This window comes from Tiliqua scincoides, chromosome 7, assembly GCF_035046505.1.
Source record: "Tiliqua scincoides isolate rTilSci1 chromosome 7, rTilSci1.hap2, whole genome shotgun sequence".
Taxonomy (NCBI): domain Eukaryota; kingdom Metazoa; phylum Chordata; class Lepidosauria; order Squamata; family Scincidae; genus Tiliqua; species Tiliqua scincoides.
In genome coordinates, this window is record NC_089827.1 from 75895417 (window position 1) to 75910828 (window position 15412).

At 47.5% G+C, this 15412-nt stretch overlaps 1 protein-coding gene across 7 annotated transcripts in view; it reads left to right on the top strand.

Annotated features, from left to right (window-relative positions):
- The window catches only part of SBF1 (SET binding factor 1), an 85760-nt gene extending 70549 nt beyond the window's left edge, over nucleotides 1-15211 (top strand). For 2 of the 7 annotated variants that reach the window (XM_066634614.1, XM_066634615.1), the window contains exons 27-41: nucleotides 6233-6429; nucleotides 6511-6669; nucleotides 8311-8403; nucleotides 9648-9832; nucleotides 9967-10143; nucleotides 10319-10420; nucleotides 10503-10688; nucleotides 10948-11074; nucleotides 11167-11297; nucleotides 11478-11711; nucleotides 12543-12659; nucleotides 12758-12972; nucleotides 13079-13166; nucleotides 13247-13378; nucleotides 13461-15211. In XM_066634614.1, the coding sequence (XP_066490711.1) occupies nucleotides 6233-6429; nucleotides 6511-6669; nucleotides 8311-8403; nucleotides 9648-9832; nucleotides 9967-10143; nucleotides 10319-10420; nucleotides 10503-10688; nucleotides 10948-11074; nucleotides 11167-11297; nucleotides 11478-11711; nucleotides 12543-12659; nucleotides 12758-12972; nucleotides 13079-13166; nucleotides 13247-13378; nucleotides 13461-13559 (2242 nt within the window). In that variant the 3' untranslated portion in view covers nucleotides 13560-15211. The remainder of the gene's footprint in view (nucleotides 1-6232; nucleotides 6430-6510; nucleotides 6670-8310; nucleotides 8404-9647; nucleotides 9833-9966; nucleotides 10144-10318; nucleotides 10421-10502; nucleotides 10689-10947; nucleotides 11075-11166; nucleotides 11298-11477; nucleotides 11712-12542; nucleotides 12660-12757; nucleotides 12973-13078; nucleotides 13167-13246; nucleotides 13379-13460) is intronic. The other 5 variants (XM_066634617.1, XM_066634616.1, XM_066634621.1 and 2 more) reach the window with 5 other exon arrangements.
- Nucleotides 15212-15412: the final 201 nt, after the last annotated feature.

The window sequence follows — 15412 nt, forward strand, 5'->3', positions numbered from 1 at the left end:
TAAGCAGGATAGTTAAGAAGAGCCTTGCTGGATCATTACAAAGGTCCATCTAGTCCAGCTTCCTGTATTTCACACTGGCCCACCAGATATTTCAGGGAGCACACAAAACAAGAGACCTGCATCCTGCAGTTCTTTCCCTCCTGTTATATAGGCAATACAAGTCCACAACCAGCAAGATAACACACTCACTGACACCTTTGTCCCTGTAGCAGACTCATGGAAGACCAACATGGGTTATGTCAGAAATGGGTTATGTCAAAATGCCAGATGCAAGGGAGGGCACCAGGATGAGGTCTCTTGTTATCTGGCGTGCTCCCTGGGGCATTTGGTGGGCCGCTGTGAGATACAGGAAGCTGGACTAGATGGGCCTATGGCCTGATCCAGTGGGGCTGTTCTTATGTTCTTAACTACAATTCCCAGGAAGCCTTGCAGGTCTCTTGTTATCTGGTGTGCTCCCTGGGGCATTTGATGGGGCACTGTGAGATCCAGGAAGCTGGACTAGATGGGCCTATGGCCTGATCCAGTGGGGCTGTTCTTATGTTCTTATGTTAACATGGCCTCTTTTCTCCTGATTGAGTGAGTATGCTCAGTGTAAAACTTCAGGGCCTGCAGCACACCAAGCATGTGCCAGGCCTTTTCCCTGGGATATGAAGGGCTGGGGAAAAAGGAAAATAGAACCAATTCCTGAGCAAGGTGGAAGAAGGAATTAACTTTTGGCATAAAGGTGGGATCTGGTCTCAACACCATCTTATTCTTGTGAAAAATATTGAGTTGTGGATTGACAACTGTGACCTCTATGCTGATGTAATGGTCACCAGAAAAAGCGTCTTGTATGTAAGCCCCTTTAGTTGCACCTTGGCCATAGTTCAAAGGGGGGACCTAGGAGGGATGACAACAAGCAGTTGAGATCTCAACTGAGGAACCTATGCACTATGGAGAGATTCAACAGGGCAATACCTGTAAGGAAGTCCTTACCCTCAAGATTCAGACTGGGCAGCCAGTTGCTTTGCAGAATGTCCACTGCTTCCTCTTCCTTGTCCATCTTCCAGAGGAATTTTGGGAGTTGTGCATTTTCCTGAGATGCGAACAGGTCCATTACAGGCTGTCTGAATCTTGAGGGTATCTTCAATGTTTGAATGTTTCCCGGTTCAGCTGCAACTTGGATTCTCTGAGTTTGCATTAACTGAGCCAGTTAGCCATGGAGTTTGACAACCCTGGCAGGTTTTCAGCCCTCAGCAATGCCTGATTCCCAGAGTTGCTCTGACTGTCATACGAGACTACTGGGTGATCCTCTGCCAGTCAGACCTACTGCAGCCACAACCTCATCTGTTCTGACTAACAGTATGGAAGCTGAGCAAGAGTTTCTGACACACTTTGGCTATTTAGAAAGTGTACTGAACACACTCCTAGCATTGTGGCGTGACTCCACGAAATATGTGTATCTGACAAACCTTCCTGGGGTAGTGTACCCAAAAAGGGATTCCTGCAGATCGGGCTAGTGTCTATCAAATAAATATATGTGAAATTGTTGGAGTGATCTTAATCTCCTCCACATCCAGATCAGCATCAATCTGCTCAGCAGTAAAAGTTGATCCCAGTGCTAAAAAATTTGGGAACCACTTGTTTAGGGCTTATCTTCTGTCACCAAGCTGTTTGAATATTTAAATACTATTTGAATGTTCTAACCCTATATGTATGAGCTTGTAATTAAGTCACCTAATACAGGTAACCCTTTCTTAAGAGATGTTTAAAAAGCCTACAAGACAGCAGACAGCATGTGACTCTGGAACCATGCCCAGGCTCTCCCAACCCCTTTTTCCTTTAGCATCCTTCCTGGTGAAGAGTTCTTGAGAGCTCAAAAGCTTCCTGTTGACTCTTTCAGAATTCTCCTTTAAAGGAATCACTGATTACAATTCTTGGATTTGTTCTTGGATTTACTGATTACAATTTCTGGATTAGTACCAGGCACTTCTATGTGCAGTGTATCATCAGTCTATGGAACTCATTTCCTCATCATAACATGCTGTAAACTCATCATAAGATGTTGTAAATTGCACCTGGCTTAGGACCTGCTAAGGTTCTTGTGGACATCACATGTAGATAGGTTGGTAGAGATTCCTGGGAGGAATGTAGAAATGGTGGTGTATATCAGCACCAACAAACTAGGGAAATGCAGCCAGAAGGTTGTGGAGGCCAAATTTATGCTGCTAGATAGGAAGCTCAAAGTCAGGATCTCAAAGGATCCTGGACCATTCACAGGCCCAGCTCGGCAGGCAGCCCCCTCTCTCTCGCCAACAAGAGAACATCTGGGGATGATCTTGGACACAGCAGCATACTGGATCTTCCTATAAGAGGATAGATGCTCTACAATCGCAGTGCTCCCCAGAGCAGTCCTACAGAATCCATGCTCTGATGTACTAATCTTTCCCCAGCTCCAGGGAATGCCCACCTCTTGTCATGACATCATATCATGAGCAAATTTCAGAGCATGTACCCTACCCTTCCAAATGCACCTCACCACTTACAAATATTTGTAGGTGACCCTGGACCAGACAACACACAGCAACCTAAAATGATGGCTAGGGCCACCCTGACTGAAATAATAGATCCTTGAAAATGCTTGATCCTGGACCCACTGAAAATCCAGGAAGCAAAAAAGAACGTGAACATGCTGTAGCTGCAATTCATATTGCAGACCTTCCTGCCAATGCTAGCCCACTAGAATATCTTAGAACAGGGGTGTCAAACATAAGGCCCGGGGGTCAGATGCGGCCCGCGGAAGCTTTTTATCTGGCCCTCAGACTCTCTGCTGCTGAGTAGTGCTGAGGTGTTACTGCTGTAAGGGCAGCCCACATGAAAATTGGGCTCTCTCATATCTTGAAATATCAAGATTTGTGTATTTTCTCTTGTGTCATTTGCAGTGAATGAGCTCCTAAATGAGGAAAAAGTGCTTATTTTCGGTTATGACCTGTTTAATGATATCACTTTCTACCTAATGACATCACTTTTGGCCCTCAGCAGGCATCATGAATGGTATTCAGCCCTTGGTATGAAACGAGTTAGACACCCATGTCTTAGAGCATCTTAGTCTGTACAGACCACTCTGGATTGGCAACTGCGTCCCGAGGTCTTTGCAGAGCTGACTCACAGATATAGAGATGTATATTTTCATATCACAGACAACTAGCAGATAGGATCAGTCTTCTTCAGGGAAAATGCAGCATGAATAGAAAGGATATGTGGCTGAGGACATTTTCATTGAAGACCTAGCCATTTTTTTCTCAGGCAGACATGCTCCATCAAACTGCCTGGAGGTTGAGTGGCAAAGCTTCAGAAACTAGGCTATTCTGAGACAGTCTTGGTCACTGTCCACTTAGATAGATGGCAGTTAACTAACAGGGTTTGCAACACCTCATGAAAAATGTTAATTGAAAGGTGCCCCATTAGGGTGGTAAACCAGTGGTTCCCAAACTGTGAGTTGGGACCCATTTGTGGGTCGCGATCTTATTTTTGATGGATCACCAAAGGGTGATGGAAAGATCAGATAAAATCAGCTATCTGTAGCTGTCAATTACCTCTCTGGTTCTTATTAATTATAAACAAACAAACAAATATTTCTTTCTAGAGCTCCTTTTTAAAGTCTGGTAAACTTAGGTGGGTTCTGATAGAGTGTTGTTTAAAAAAGTGGGTCCTGATGTGAAAATGTTTGGGAACCACTATAATAAACAGTAAGTCCGTCAGGGTGAACTCCTTGAAGCTGGGCAAGAGGAGAATCTGAGTAGAACCACTGGCCCCTCCCCACCCAAGGGAACTAATCCTGGAGATGGTTGTTACATATCACTTCAGACAGGTACCTGAGATATCTGCCCTTCTGTCAGCAAGGAGTATGTAGGGCAGCGTGGTCCTATGAATGGACCCCATCTTAATCTCTAAGGGGAACTCATGTTCAGGACAGAGGAAATGGTACTGCTAGCGTTCTGCCCCAATCTGGTTCCTCGGGGGAACTGGATAACCTGGACATCTGTTGGTCCCTTAGCATTTATCCAACACTTTCCTAGACAGTCTGCTGGACAGATGCGCTGTTCGTTTCATACCAGCAGTTAAGACTGGTATAAGATGTCCCCTTCCACTATTTCTGAATGGATGAGGGAGGACATTGCAGCAGTCTACAAAGCCAAAGGGACATCTGTCCCCCAAGGCTAGTAGTCCACTTGCTGCAAGGCATTAGCATTCCTGCCTTCTCTTGAGTCTGTGTGTCAGGAGGTCACCTAAAACCCTTACACATTGTTTAAACATTCACAAGACAAGGTGGATATATTCAGTTCTGCTGATTTTGCTGTCAGTTGGCAGATCGTATGACATGCTCAGAGGCCTCAGTAATTGCCACTATAGTATACTAACAGAATATTTTGGAAGAATGTCCATGATTATATAAATAGGATTACAGGCTGTCAGGGAGTCTTGGGTATAAAAGTGATAGTGTTTAGAGATGTTCCTGAAATTGATAGTCACACCAATACATTAATTCAGTGATTTTCAAGCACTGTTGCCATGGCACCTTGGTATGCAGCAGATGGTCTGCAGCGGATGGAGTTTGGGGGAGGGTCATTTATTAGTAGGGCCATTAGTGGACGTGAACCCTCACTAGCAGTGTATTGTATCTTGTCAATTGTCAAAAAATACATGATGTGTCTTGACAGTTTTAGTGCCTTGTGCACACAATTCAGTGTGCTGTGAAATGAAAAAGGTTGCAAACTGCATTAATTAATATTTTGTTGGAAGCTCTTATTCTAGTAACTTATAAGAGCATCAAGAATAGGTTTGTGGCAACACCTGAGAGACTACTATTAAATATAAGATGATGAGAAAACTGAACAATGAAAAATAACATTTACTTATTATGGGTTTGATTATAAGACCATGGGTAACAAACCATCAGTTCGTGAGCTGGAGCAAGGAATGTTTTGGGACAAACTGCATGTATGTGAAAGGGACAGACTCCATATGAACTTAAAGGGAATCAGATTGCTGGTGGTATGCACCAGAAGTGTGGCAGAGAAACTGACCCCTGGTCCCCTGACGCCTGCCAACAGGAGTTGGACAAGATTTGGAAAAGCAAAAGTGATCGGTATTTGTATTTAAGTACCAGAAGGCTTCCAACCAAGTTGGTGGAGCGGTTGCTCCTGCTCTAATAGTTTTGCTTCTGAAGAGAGTTCTCAAAGTGGTCCACTAAAGAAAATGAGATTATTCTATTCTCTGAAGCAGGGTATAAATTTGTAAACAAACAAAATAAAAATATAGTGGTGAGACCAGAGAAAACAGGAGGGATATAGGGATATATTGTAGGTCTACAATCATTCTGTAGAAAGAATGAGGGGCATATTGGAGATGGCATAGCTCTGTATGTCAGAGAGGGCAAGAATTCCAATGCACTAGAAAGCTTGGGGGGAACAGTCTTCCATAGATTCAGTGTGTGTGGAAATACTAAGCCCCCCAAATTTCCCCCAAATAGTACTGGGGATATGTTATAACTCTATTGTTCAGCATGTTGAGGCTGATCTTGACTAGTAAAGATGCCAACACTGGCTCGGTCATGTCGTGAGAATGGATGATGGCAGGATCCCAAAGATCCCAAAGGATGGTGGCCGGATCCCAAAGGTAGAGACGCCTGCGTTGGCTCGGTCATGTCATGAGAATGGATGATGGCCGGATCTCCTCTATGGAGAACTCGTGCAGGGAAAGCGCCCTGCAGGTAGACCACAGCTGCGATACAAGGACATCTGCAAGAGGGATCTGAAGGCCTTAGGAGTGGACCTCAGCAGGTGGGAAACCCTGGCCTCTGAGCAGCCCACTTGGAGGCAGGCTGAAATAAGTGAATTATTCTTTAAATCATCCTCTAGCCAGAGGACTGGAGGATGGCCATAGATCAGTTAGCTTAACTTCTGTTCCAGGTAAAACTGATGAAAAGTATAAGAAATGATACGTGTAATATATAAAAGAATAAATCTTGCGGAAGGAGACTTAGCATGGCTCTTGTGAAGATAAATTTTGCTTCACTAACTTCTTAGAAGCCTTTGGGACTGGTGCATCTTGAGGCCACCTTGAGATGGTTTTCAATCCTGCCTGTTTGTACTAATTAGAGGATTTTCCTGGGTGGGCTGTTTCAATTATTCTTGGTTCCTTCCCACATTGGCACATGTAAAGCTATAGCCTCTCTCTTGTCTCCCTGCAGTTACCCAGGGCTGCTGATCGTCCCAGAGAGTATCCAGGACAACACAATTCAGCGTATCTCACGCTGCTACCGCCAGAACCGTTTCCCTGTTGTGTGCTGGCGGAACTCACGTACCAAGGCAGTACTGCTGCGTTCAGGCAGGTTGCACAGCAAAGGTGTGGTGGGGCTCTTCAAGGCACCAAATGCTCCTGCCACAGGTACAGACAGATGCTGCTTTCTCATGTTCTGGATTCTTCCCTCTGTCCTAGGCTTTCCACCATAGCATTGAAACATTGTAGTCTCTTTGCCTTTTCCTGCAGGCCCCTCTCAGGCAGACTCCACCAGCCTGGAGCAAGAAAAGTACCTGCAGGCAGTCATCAACTCCATGCCTCACTATGCTGATGCTGGTGGCCGGAACACCCTCAGTGGCTTCAGCTCTGCTCACATGAGTGGTTCAGGTAAGGGGGTATTCTTTGGGAGGCCAGTTGCTGCCCAGTAGGTTTCTCAACAACAGTGCCTAGGGAGTGCTGTGAGTGCGAACTACACCAAGTAATGTATTCGGGGGGGGGGGGTGTCACTACTACTGGCAAAATCTTGGTATTTTTTAACAATATCATCATGTGATATATCATTCAATGCATAATTTAATGCAGAATGCAATGATACAAACCACACTGAAATATCTGTATTCAAGTACCCAGGTAAGTCTTGTGCTGTTTGTGGTGGTGCTGCACTGTCACCCATCGACTGTATTTGCTGGGACAGCAATTGTTCAGCATCTCTACCCTTATTCATTCTCAGTGCGAATCTTCCAGGGGATCCTGGAGGATTCAGCCTCCCTGGTCAACAGCCAACCAGCTGTCTCCTACTTTGTTCACTGCAATAACCAGGAAATCCCCTGACACACACCAACAGCAAGCCACAGTCAAGTTGAAACAGAGGGACTATTGATTCAGGGCTTTGAAGCCATTTAGAGCTTTCCAGTATTGTCCCACACTCTAGATCAGGGGTGTCATATTCATTTCATATAGAGGACTGAAGTAAGTATTCATAGAGCATGTTGAGGGCTGAAAGTGACATATAGGGTGTGGACTAGGGAAGTGAGTGCACGCAGGCTGATTTCCTGTCCCTGGTAGAGGCAGGGGGCAATCCTGATGAATGGGATTGTTCCTTGCACCTCTAGGGAGTACGACCAGCCAAAAAGTATAATACTTGGAGTATTGTGTCCAATTCTGAACATAAGAACAGCCCCACTGGATCAGGCCATAGGCCCATCTAGTCCAGCTTCCTGTATCTCACAGCGGCCCACCAAATGCCCCAGGGAGCACACCAGATAACAAGAGACCTGCAAGGCATCCTGGGAATTGTAGTTAAGAACATAAGAACAGCCCCACTGGATCAGGCCAGAGGCCCATCTAGTCCAGCTTCCTGTATCTCACAGCGGCCCACCACTTTAAGAAAGATGCAGCCAAACTGGAGCAGGTTCAGAGGAGAGCGACGAGGACAAGCCCTACGAGGAAAGGTTGAGGGAACTTAATGTGTTCAGCCTGAAGAAGAGAAGGCTGAGAGGGAATATGATTGCTCTCTTCAAATACCTAAAGGTCTATCATATGGAAGAAGGGAATGATTCATTCTCAACTGTATCTGAAAGCAGAACTAGAACCAGTGGGTACAAACTGCAAGAGAGGTGGTTTTGATTAGACATCAGGAAAAGATTTCTGACAGTCAGGGCGGTGTGACTTCCTACTCCCAGACTGCTCTTGCCTCACTGGGAATCTGTTAGCCACCAAGGCTCAGTGCCCTGTTTTTCTATGTGGTGGGATGGAAGATAGGGCTTCCTGCCTCATCTTCCTTTATACCTGGCATATGATGATGAATGAGGAACAATTCCTGCTCTGCAATTCAGTCTGGGAGCGGGAAGACCTGCACATGGAAGAGACTGTGTGCTTTTTGGCTGGCCCTGCCTCCTGGAGAGCAAGGGGCAATCCCATTCATCAGGAATCCCCCCTGTATCAGGAACAGAAATTCACAGATAAAAAATTCCATTTCCCCCCCCCCTTTCTCTGGTGTGGATTATCCACCTTCTGTTGATGCTACAGATTCCTCTGAGAAATGGCAGCCCAAGCTGGTATCCCTTATGAAGCAGGTGATGGGAGGGAAGAACGAAGGGCCTGGGACGGTTAGCCATGAAGGTGAGATATTTTTAGCAGCTGCTGGTAGAGTAACAACTTCATTTTTGTCTTCTATAGACCAAGCCATATCTCCTTGGAAAGAAGTAATATATAAAATTAGGAGCAGATCCAAAGTTTAGCATGAATTTTTTTCTACCCTCTGCACACCCGGGATGCACTTTCACCCACAACAGGCTATGCACTCAATACAGTGGCTGGAGACCCCACAAGTGGGTGGCGGAGACAATTGAATGGGCAGAGCAGGAAGTGACTTCTTCACTCTTCTCTCTTCCACCCCTAAATTCGCCCCTCTAAGAATCTGGGGTCACTTCTTTTAACACTCAGAGTAACCCTGAAAGCTTGCCAGCTTCAAGGAAGGATTCTTTGGAGAGGATCCATATCTCAGTCTTGCAACTCACAGGCAGAATGGGAGTTGTTGTTTTTTCCCCTTTTGGGAAAAAAACTTTTTTTTTCCCTTTGGAGAAGTTGCAGTGATGGCAGTCCCTGTTCCTTGCTCCACTGCCTCCCCCTGAGCACCAGAACCCCCAAGCCTCCAAGTACATGTTACCTCTGTTGCCTCCAGCCCAGCATCACCTTTGGGTTCTTGAGCCACAACCACGCCTATTGTGAGGGAGGAAAGAGTTGGCCTGTGCCCAAACCACATGGAAAAGGAGAAGCCTGTCAATCATCCCTACTCTGGCAGAGCACAAGCTGGCCAATCAGCTGTAGAGCAGTTGAGGTGAAAGGAGGGGTAAGGCAGATGCCACGAGAGGGCGCACTGCCAAAAGATAGGCATTCATGGCACCCACCCCCTTTCACCTCATCACAGCTCTGATATCCTCATCACACCTCATCACAGCTCAGTGGTCGGCACCCTCTTCCCAGCTTCCTTGACAGCTCCAGAATGTTGTGCATGGTGGCTGCTGCCAGTGATCAGAAAACCATGCCAGCAGCCAGGGTCACAGCCACTGTATTGGGGACTCTGTCACCCTCCCTACAGCTTGGTATCTGCAGCCCCCATTCCTACGCGCACTGACACACATGCATACACCCCCTGCTGACAAACCCATCCCTCTGCACACTAACCATTCTGCAGCCATGGTGGGGGGGGGAGGGTTTGTGCTCTGCAAGGACTGAATGAAGAGACTTCAAGTGATAACCCTGGACTAGACACCAGTAATCTGGGGCCAACAGAAAGAAGCAGTCTCGCTCTCTCGCTCTGTCACACACACACACCCCCTTATCTTACATTCTGTTTTTTTCAGGAAAATGGGGCAGCTCTCAAGCCCCTGGGCACATGAACAGCTATGCAGTCAACATGGAGATAAGCTCCCGCTTGGCTGGGAAGAAAGTATTGAGCACACAATCCAATGGCTCCTCCTCTGACACTGGCTTCCTGCAGCAGCACCATACTTCACTTTACATCATTGGTGACAAATCCCAACTCCGGGTAAGTATTGTGCTGGGCAAGGAGAAGAAGGTCTCTTATGTTCTGCTGGTACTCTCCATCCTGGCAGGAACAGGCCTCTTGGTGAGCTATGTACTCAGTGGGTTGCAGATGCTGCGTCTTCCTCACCCATTCAGGGAGTGAAACCAGACCCCCTGCAGCACTGGGAGGTGGTGCCCATTGAGGTGTTTGACACGCGACAGGTCAAGAGCAGCTTCAAGAAGCTCATGAAGGCCTGTGTGCCTGGCAGCCCCTGCATGGATCCCAGGGCTGCCTATTTGCGCTCACTGGAGGAATCTGAGTGGCTGGTGCAGGTCAGTGGTGCTAGGGTTGGGGTGAGCGAGGGACTTGGCTGGATCCCTGCAGAGCTTTGCCTCAAAATTCTCCTATGGGCTCTTGACATTGCATTGAATGCAGAGGCAGTGGGAGCTGAATCATAGGCAGTTCTCTCTCAGCCCCCGGTGAGGCCCCCCCCTTCTTTCTTGCTAGATCCACAAAATCCTGGAGATCTCGGTACTAGTGGTGGAGCTGCTGGACACTGGCTCCTCTGTCCTCGTCAGCCTGGAGGATGGCTGGGACATCACTACGCAGGTGAGCATATACTGCTGTTCCTGCCCCCCCCCCCCCGTGACCCTCAGTACAGAGTCTGGCAGCTTCCTCTCCTTCTTGGCAGGTGGTCTCCCTTGTGCAGCTCTTGTCAGACCCCTACTACCGTACCATGGATGGATTCCGGCTCCTGGTTGAGAAAGAGTGGCTATCCTTCGGGCATCGCTTCAGCCACCGAGGGGCACAGACTCTAGCTAGTCAGAGCAATGGTTTCACGCCCATCTTCTTGCAGTTTCTGGACTGTGTCCATCAGGTAGGGAGCCAGAGCCTTGTTGTTGAGCAACTACTTTGTATGCAGAAAGTTCCAGCGTTAATTCTTGGCAGCAGCATTTCAAGGAAGGGCAAGGCAAATAGTCACTGTTAGTCAGTAGACTGACCCAGGAAAACCAAAGGCTGACTCAATGGAAGGCAGTTTCCTGTATAATGTAAGAACTGGCCAAAGCTCCAGCCGCAGGAGGAAAGGTGGTGAAATCTGCTGGCTCTTCATGCTCATCTTTCACCCCTTCCCACAGATTCACTTGCAGTTCCCCTTGGAGTTTGAGTTCAGCCAGTACTACCTGAAGTTCTTGGCCTACCACTATGTATCTAGTCGCTTCTGCACTTTCCTGCTGGACTCTGACTACGAGCGACTAGAGCTGGGTAAAAGGGTTTAGAGCTTGGGGGTGGGGAGGAGAAGGGGGCTGCTTGGGCCAGCCTTGGAATGGTTGCCTGAGTGTCCTCCCTCTTGGCAGGCCTCCTGTATGAGGAGAAAGGGGAGCAGAAAGGCCCACAGCTCTTCCGATCTGTTTGGGATTACATGGACCAGTTGAACAAGAAGATGCCTGTCTTCTTCAATTACATGTATGCCCCTGAGGATGGTGAGGTGAGTACCGGCCAAGAGGGCAGCTGGTGCACCTGGATCCAGCTGAGATTGGAAGAGCCACCTGCCGGAGTCTAGCACGCATGCAGCCTGAGAGGGGGGGCGAAACTTTCAAGGAGGTGTGTCATGGAACTGGTTGTCAGGCTGCAGGGCAGTGGAGGTGTAACCTGTTCCTGTCCTCAGGTACTGCGTCCGTACAGCAATCTCTCTAACCTGAAGGTGTGGGACTACTATATCCAGGAGACCCTGTCCGAGGGCCCCTCCTATGACTGCGAATTGGCTCAGGGGCAAGTGGAGCCCATGGTGGAGGCTGATCAACAGGACACTAGCACCCCACAGAGCAAACGCAGGATCATCTGGCCTTGCTACGATAACTGCAGCCGAATAGAGCCAGACGCCATCTCCCAGCTGCTGGAGGTCAGTAGTCGTCCTGTCCTCCCCTAACCCTTCTCCAGGATAAATCCAGTGAGATCAGACTGGGAGGACTTTCATGGCTGTGATACCCTCCCAATACCTTGAGAAGGAAAGGTTCTGCAGTTATCCTTGGGAAGAGGAATCTACTGGGAGAGGCTATGAATACATCACATTCTTTACAACACACACATACCATTCAGAGAAGGCATTCCACAGCCATGTACAGGTAGAATTTTTTTCCTGTGTAGTCTGAGAGATCCAGTGGGGTCAGTTCAGGCAACTGAGAAATTCATCCTGCCTGATCAATAGCCCAGTTTGGAAGATGTTGTCTGTGTCTGCCTTCCAGAAGAAAACATCCTGCAGGCCAGGGAGGTCTATGTGGGTAGTTTGGCTGCCATCCTGCTAGCCTCATGTTGCTGTTAATTGTCATTGCTAAGTAGGCCATCCATGCTAAGGGATGTGAGGGAGCCTTATTTCCTGTCAAGCATTTTCTATTTTGGAGGAGTTTGAAGGCAATGATTAAGGCTTGCTCCAAAAAGCTCACTCAGTTTGTCTTGGTTTCATCATTGTGGTGGTTGATGATTCTGCTAGTGTTTCCTTAAACTGGGAAATGGGGAGCAGACTTCAGCCTTCATGAGGTTTCTGATGTCTTAGAGATCAGGAAAGAAAGATGCTGGTGGGGGAATGACAAATGAGTCTCCACTGTTAATAAATCTAAATGAGGATCCTCAGCTCAGTTATTATTTGTGCTGAAAGTGAGTGACATACTTGGGTGCAATTTGATTTTTTTAGAGCTGCAAATAAATAGCTCTCAGTAAAGCTTCTCTCTTGTAGGAACTGCAAAACCTAGAGATGGAGCTTGGGCAGATTCCAGAACGCTGGAAGGACATGTGGGAGAAAGTGAAGGTCTTCCATTGTTCAGATGCCCATGCAGACCTTGCTGGCAGCCAAGTAAGGCTCTTGTGAGCTGGAGTTTTTGTGCTGCTTTGGCACATTTGGCAAGGGGGTGTCACTGGACTGCCTTCCCATACATGCTCTTCCACCCACAGATGGTGGCCAGTTCTCTGCTGATGGCATCCAGCCTGTCCCACCAGCGGCGCTTGCTCGGTACCTACCTCCAGGAGAGTCATGTCAGCTCCACAGTCAATCTCAGCCTGGACAGTGACACCAGCAGCACATCCACCCCCTCTCGTGAGAAGCAGTGGGGTCGAAAAAGCACCAACACCCTCTACATCCAGTTCCAGACAGCAGAAAGCGAGAACCGGTGCGGGGGGGGGGGGGGAGTGGCAGCAGCAGCTTGGGAAAGAAAGGGTGCCTGCCCTTCCTTACTAAGCCAACTCTACTCACTAAGCCAGCTCTGCCCTCTGCAGGTCATATGAGGGATCACTCTACAAGAAGGGTACCTTCATGAAGCCTTGGAAGTCACGCTGGTTTGTGCTGGATAAAACCAAGCACCAGGTAGGGATGGAGGGAAGGGGGGGGCCCTTCCTTGGCAGACCCAGGCTGGAAGCAGGGCTTTGATAGTGCCTTTCTTGCAGCTGAGGTACTATGACAGCAGGCAGGCCACAGAGTGCAAGGGGGTCATCGATCTCGCTGAGGTGGAGTCTGTCATGCCAGGCACCCCCACCATGGGAGCCCCTAAGATGGTGGGCGAAAAGGCCTTCTTTGATGTAAGTTTACTTGCAAATCCTTGCAGGAGGGAAGGGGTCCTTGGCCACTGGCTCAGAGCAGTTCTTTTCTCTTTCCTGGCAGCTGAAGACAACAAAGCGTGTTTACAATTTCTGCGCCCAGGATGTGCAGCTGGCCCAGCAGTGGATCGACCGCATCCAGAACTGCTTATCTGATTCTTGAGGCTGCTGTCACCTCTTAAGACGGTGTCTTATCAAGCTAAGCAGGAGTTGTGCCTGGGTCAGGACAGAAAGGAGATTGAGAGAGTTACTACCTTTCTGTCACTCCAGCCTGATTTCCCAGTGTACTCTACATCTTGTTCAGCAAGGAAATGTAATGTCAGCCTCTTACAACATGAGAAAGAGGAGATGAAGAAGTGCCAGGTCAGGCTTGCAGGAGCCTCAAGTGGATGGGCCTGGTTTATATTCAGCTTTAAGTTCAGCAAGTAGGGTTGTGGCTTTTCTGGATGATGATTGTGTCACTATATTGCCTTCATACCCTGCCAGTGTGTGGAACTGACATGCTCTCTGTACTGAGGAAAAGGGGGCAATCATGGTGTGCTGGACTGGTTTTTCTGGGGGGTGGGGCAGAGGGGGCCATGGGTGTGTACAGTATTAAAAGCCTTCAAGTGCTCTGGCCTAGGGCATTGAGGTATTGGGGTCTTTGTCCCCAGAGCCCTTGGCTTCAGCTTCTGGGGAACTAGGGCCAGAGGGATGAGGGAGAGCTCTTTTGTAGTATTGTTCTCTGATGCTGCTAGAGAGGGGTGGGCTTCTTTATGACTATATGGAAATAGGCTGTATGTAATTAGGTGGCAAGCTGAAAGTGAGGCTACAGGGCTGGCCAAATTCCCATTGGCTGTTCATCAGATGCTAACATTTCTTCCCAACTTGGATCTGTCTACAAACTGACTCCACTGAAGCCAACTATGTGCCTGGGCCATACAACTATATGGACCTATATGAACTTCCCTCCCCAGCCAAAAATGACATGTGGAATATATTTTCATCTCAAATAGATTATGTCCCATGTTCTTCTTGCAGACTAGAGTGACCAACTTCCATTAGAATTAGAGCTGGGTTGTTGGAGTTTGACAGTTCCTCTCCCCCATTCTGCCAATTTTAAAAGCATAGAGTGTTTTATTTTAAGTCATGATTACATAGTCTGGAGCCCACCTCTCCCCACCCTACTTTTTTATTTGTACAATAAAGGCTGTGGCTGGTGTGAAATGCAGGGTTTTGTAACTTCCCTGAAAAACTGTAGATTCCTGATGTCTCTGTACATTGTGTCACACTTACAGAGTCCTTGTATTGTGTCTAGAAGAGAAAATATATGAAGAAAAAAACAAATTGATTTAATTAAAATGTGTGTGTGTAGTATATTTGAATAGATGCAACTTCCTGTCTCTCTGAGGTGCAGAGGCACCTTCATCCTGCTCTCACCTCATTGTATTTGAACATGGCTACCATCTAGATAGGGAGTCCTGGAACTTTCTATCTCATGGAAAAGCAATGTTCAGTTTCTCATGCTGACACTTCAGTTGTGCTACTGAGATCAGCATGTTTGTTGTGCCTGGTTGCGCTATAAACTTGACTTTCCACCCTGCATGCTCTGGGCTTTTGGAATTCATAGCTGCCATGACAGGGCTTAAGTCAGAAAAGGTAAACCTGAGCTGGGTATTCCTAAAGGAACCAGAAGTGGGAGACTTGGAGGAAGTTTCTTGCCATTATGTCATCTTTTCCAGCTCTGTAATACTGCTTTTGTAATGTGGCTGATTGACTGGTTCATAGTCTTTTTGGGTGTACCATCTTTATATAAAAATTAAAATTATACCACCATTGCCTGCCTCATTTCTTTCTTGAATAGGTGTGGCCAGTATGGACCCTGTTCTGTTGTCTATGTGAAGGTAAGGTGTTTACCCTTCTTGCCACTGAGCCTCACTTGCTATTTGGTCGTCCATTCATGTAGTTAGGAGACAGCCTTTAGGCTGGCTTTATTGTCTGCAATCCAAAGTCCAGCTGAAATGTCTGCGTGACTTC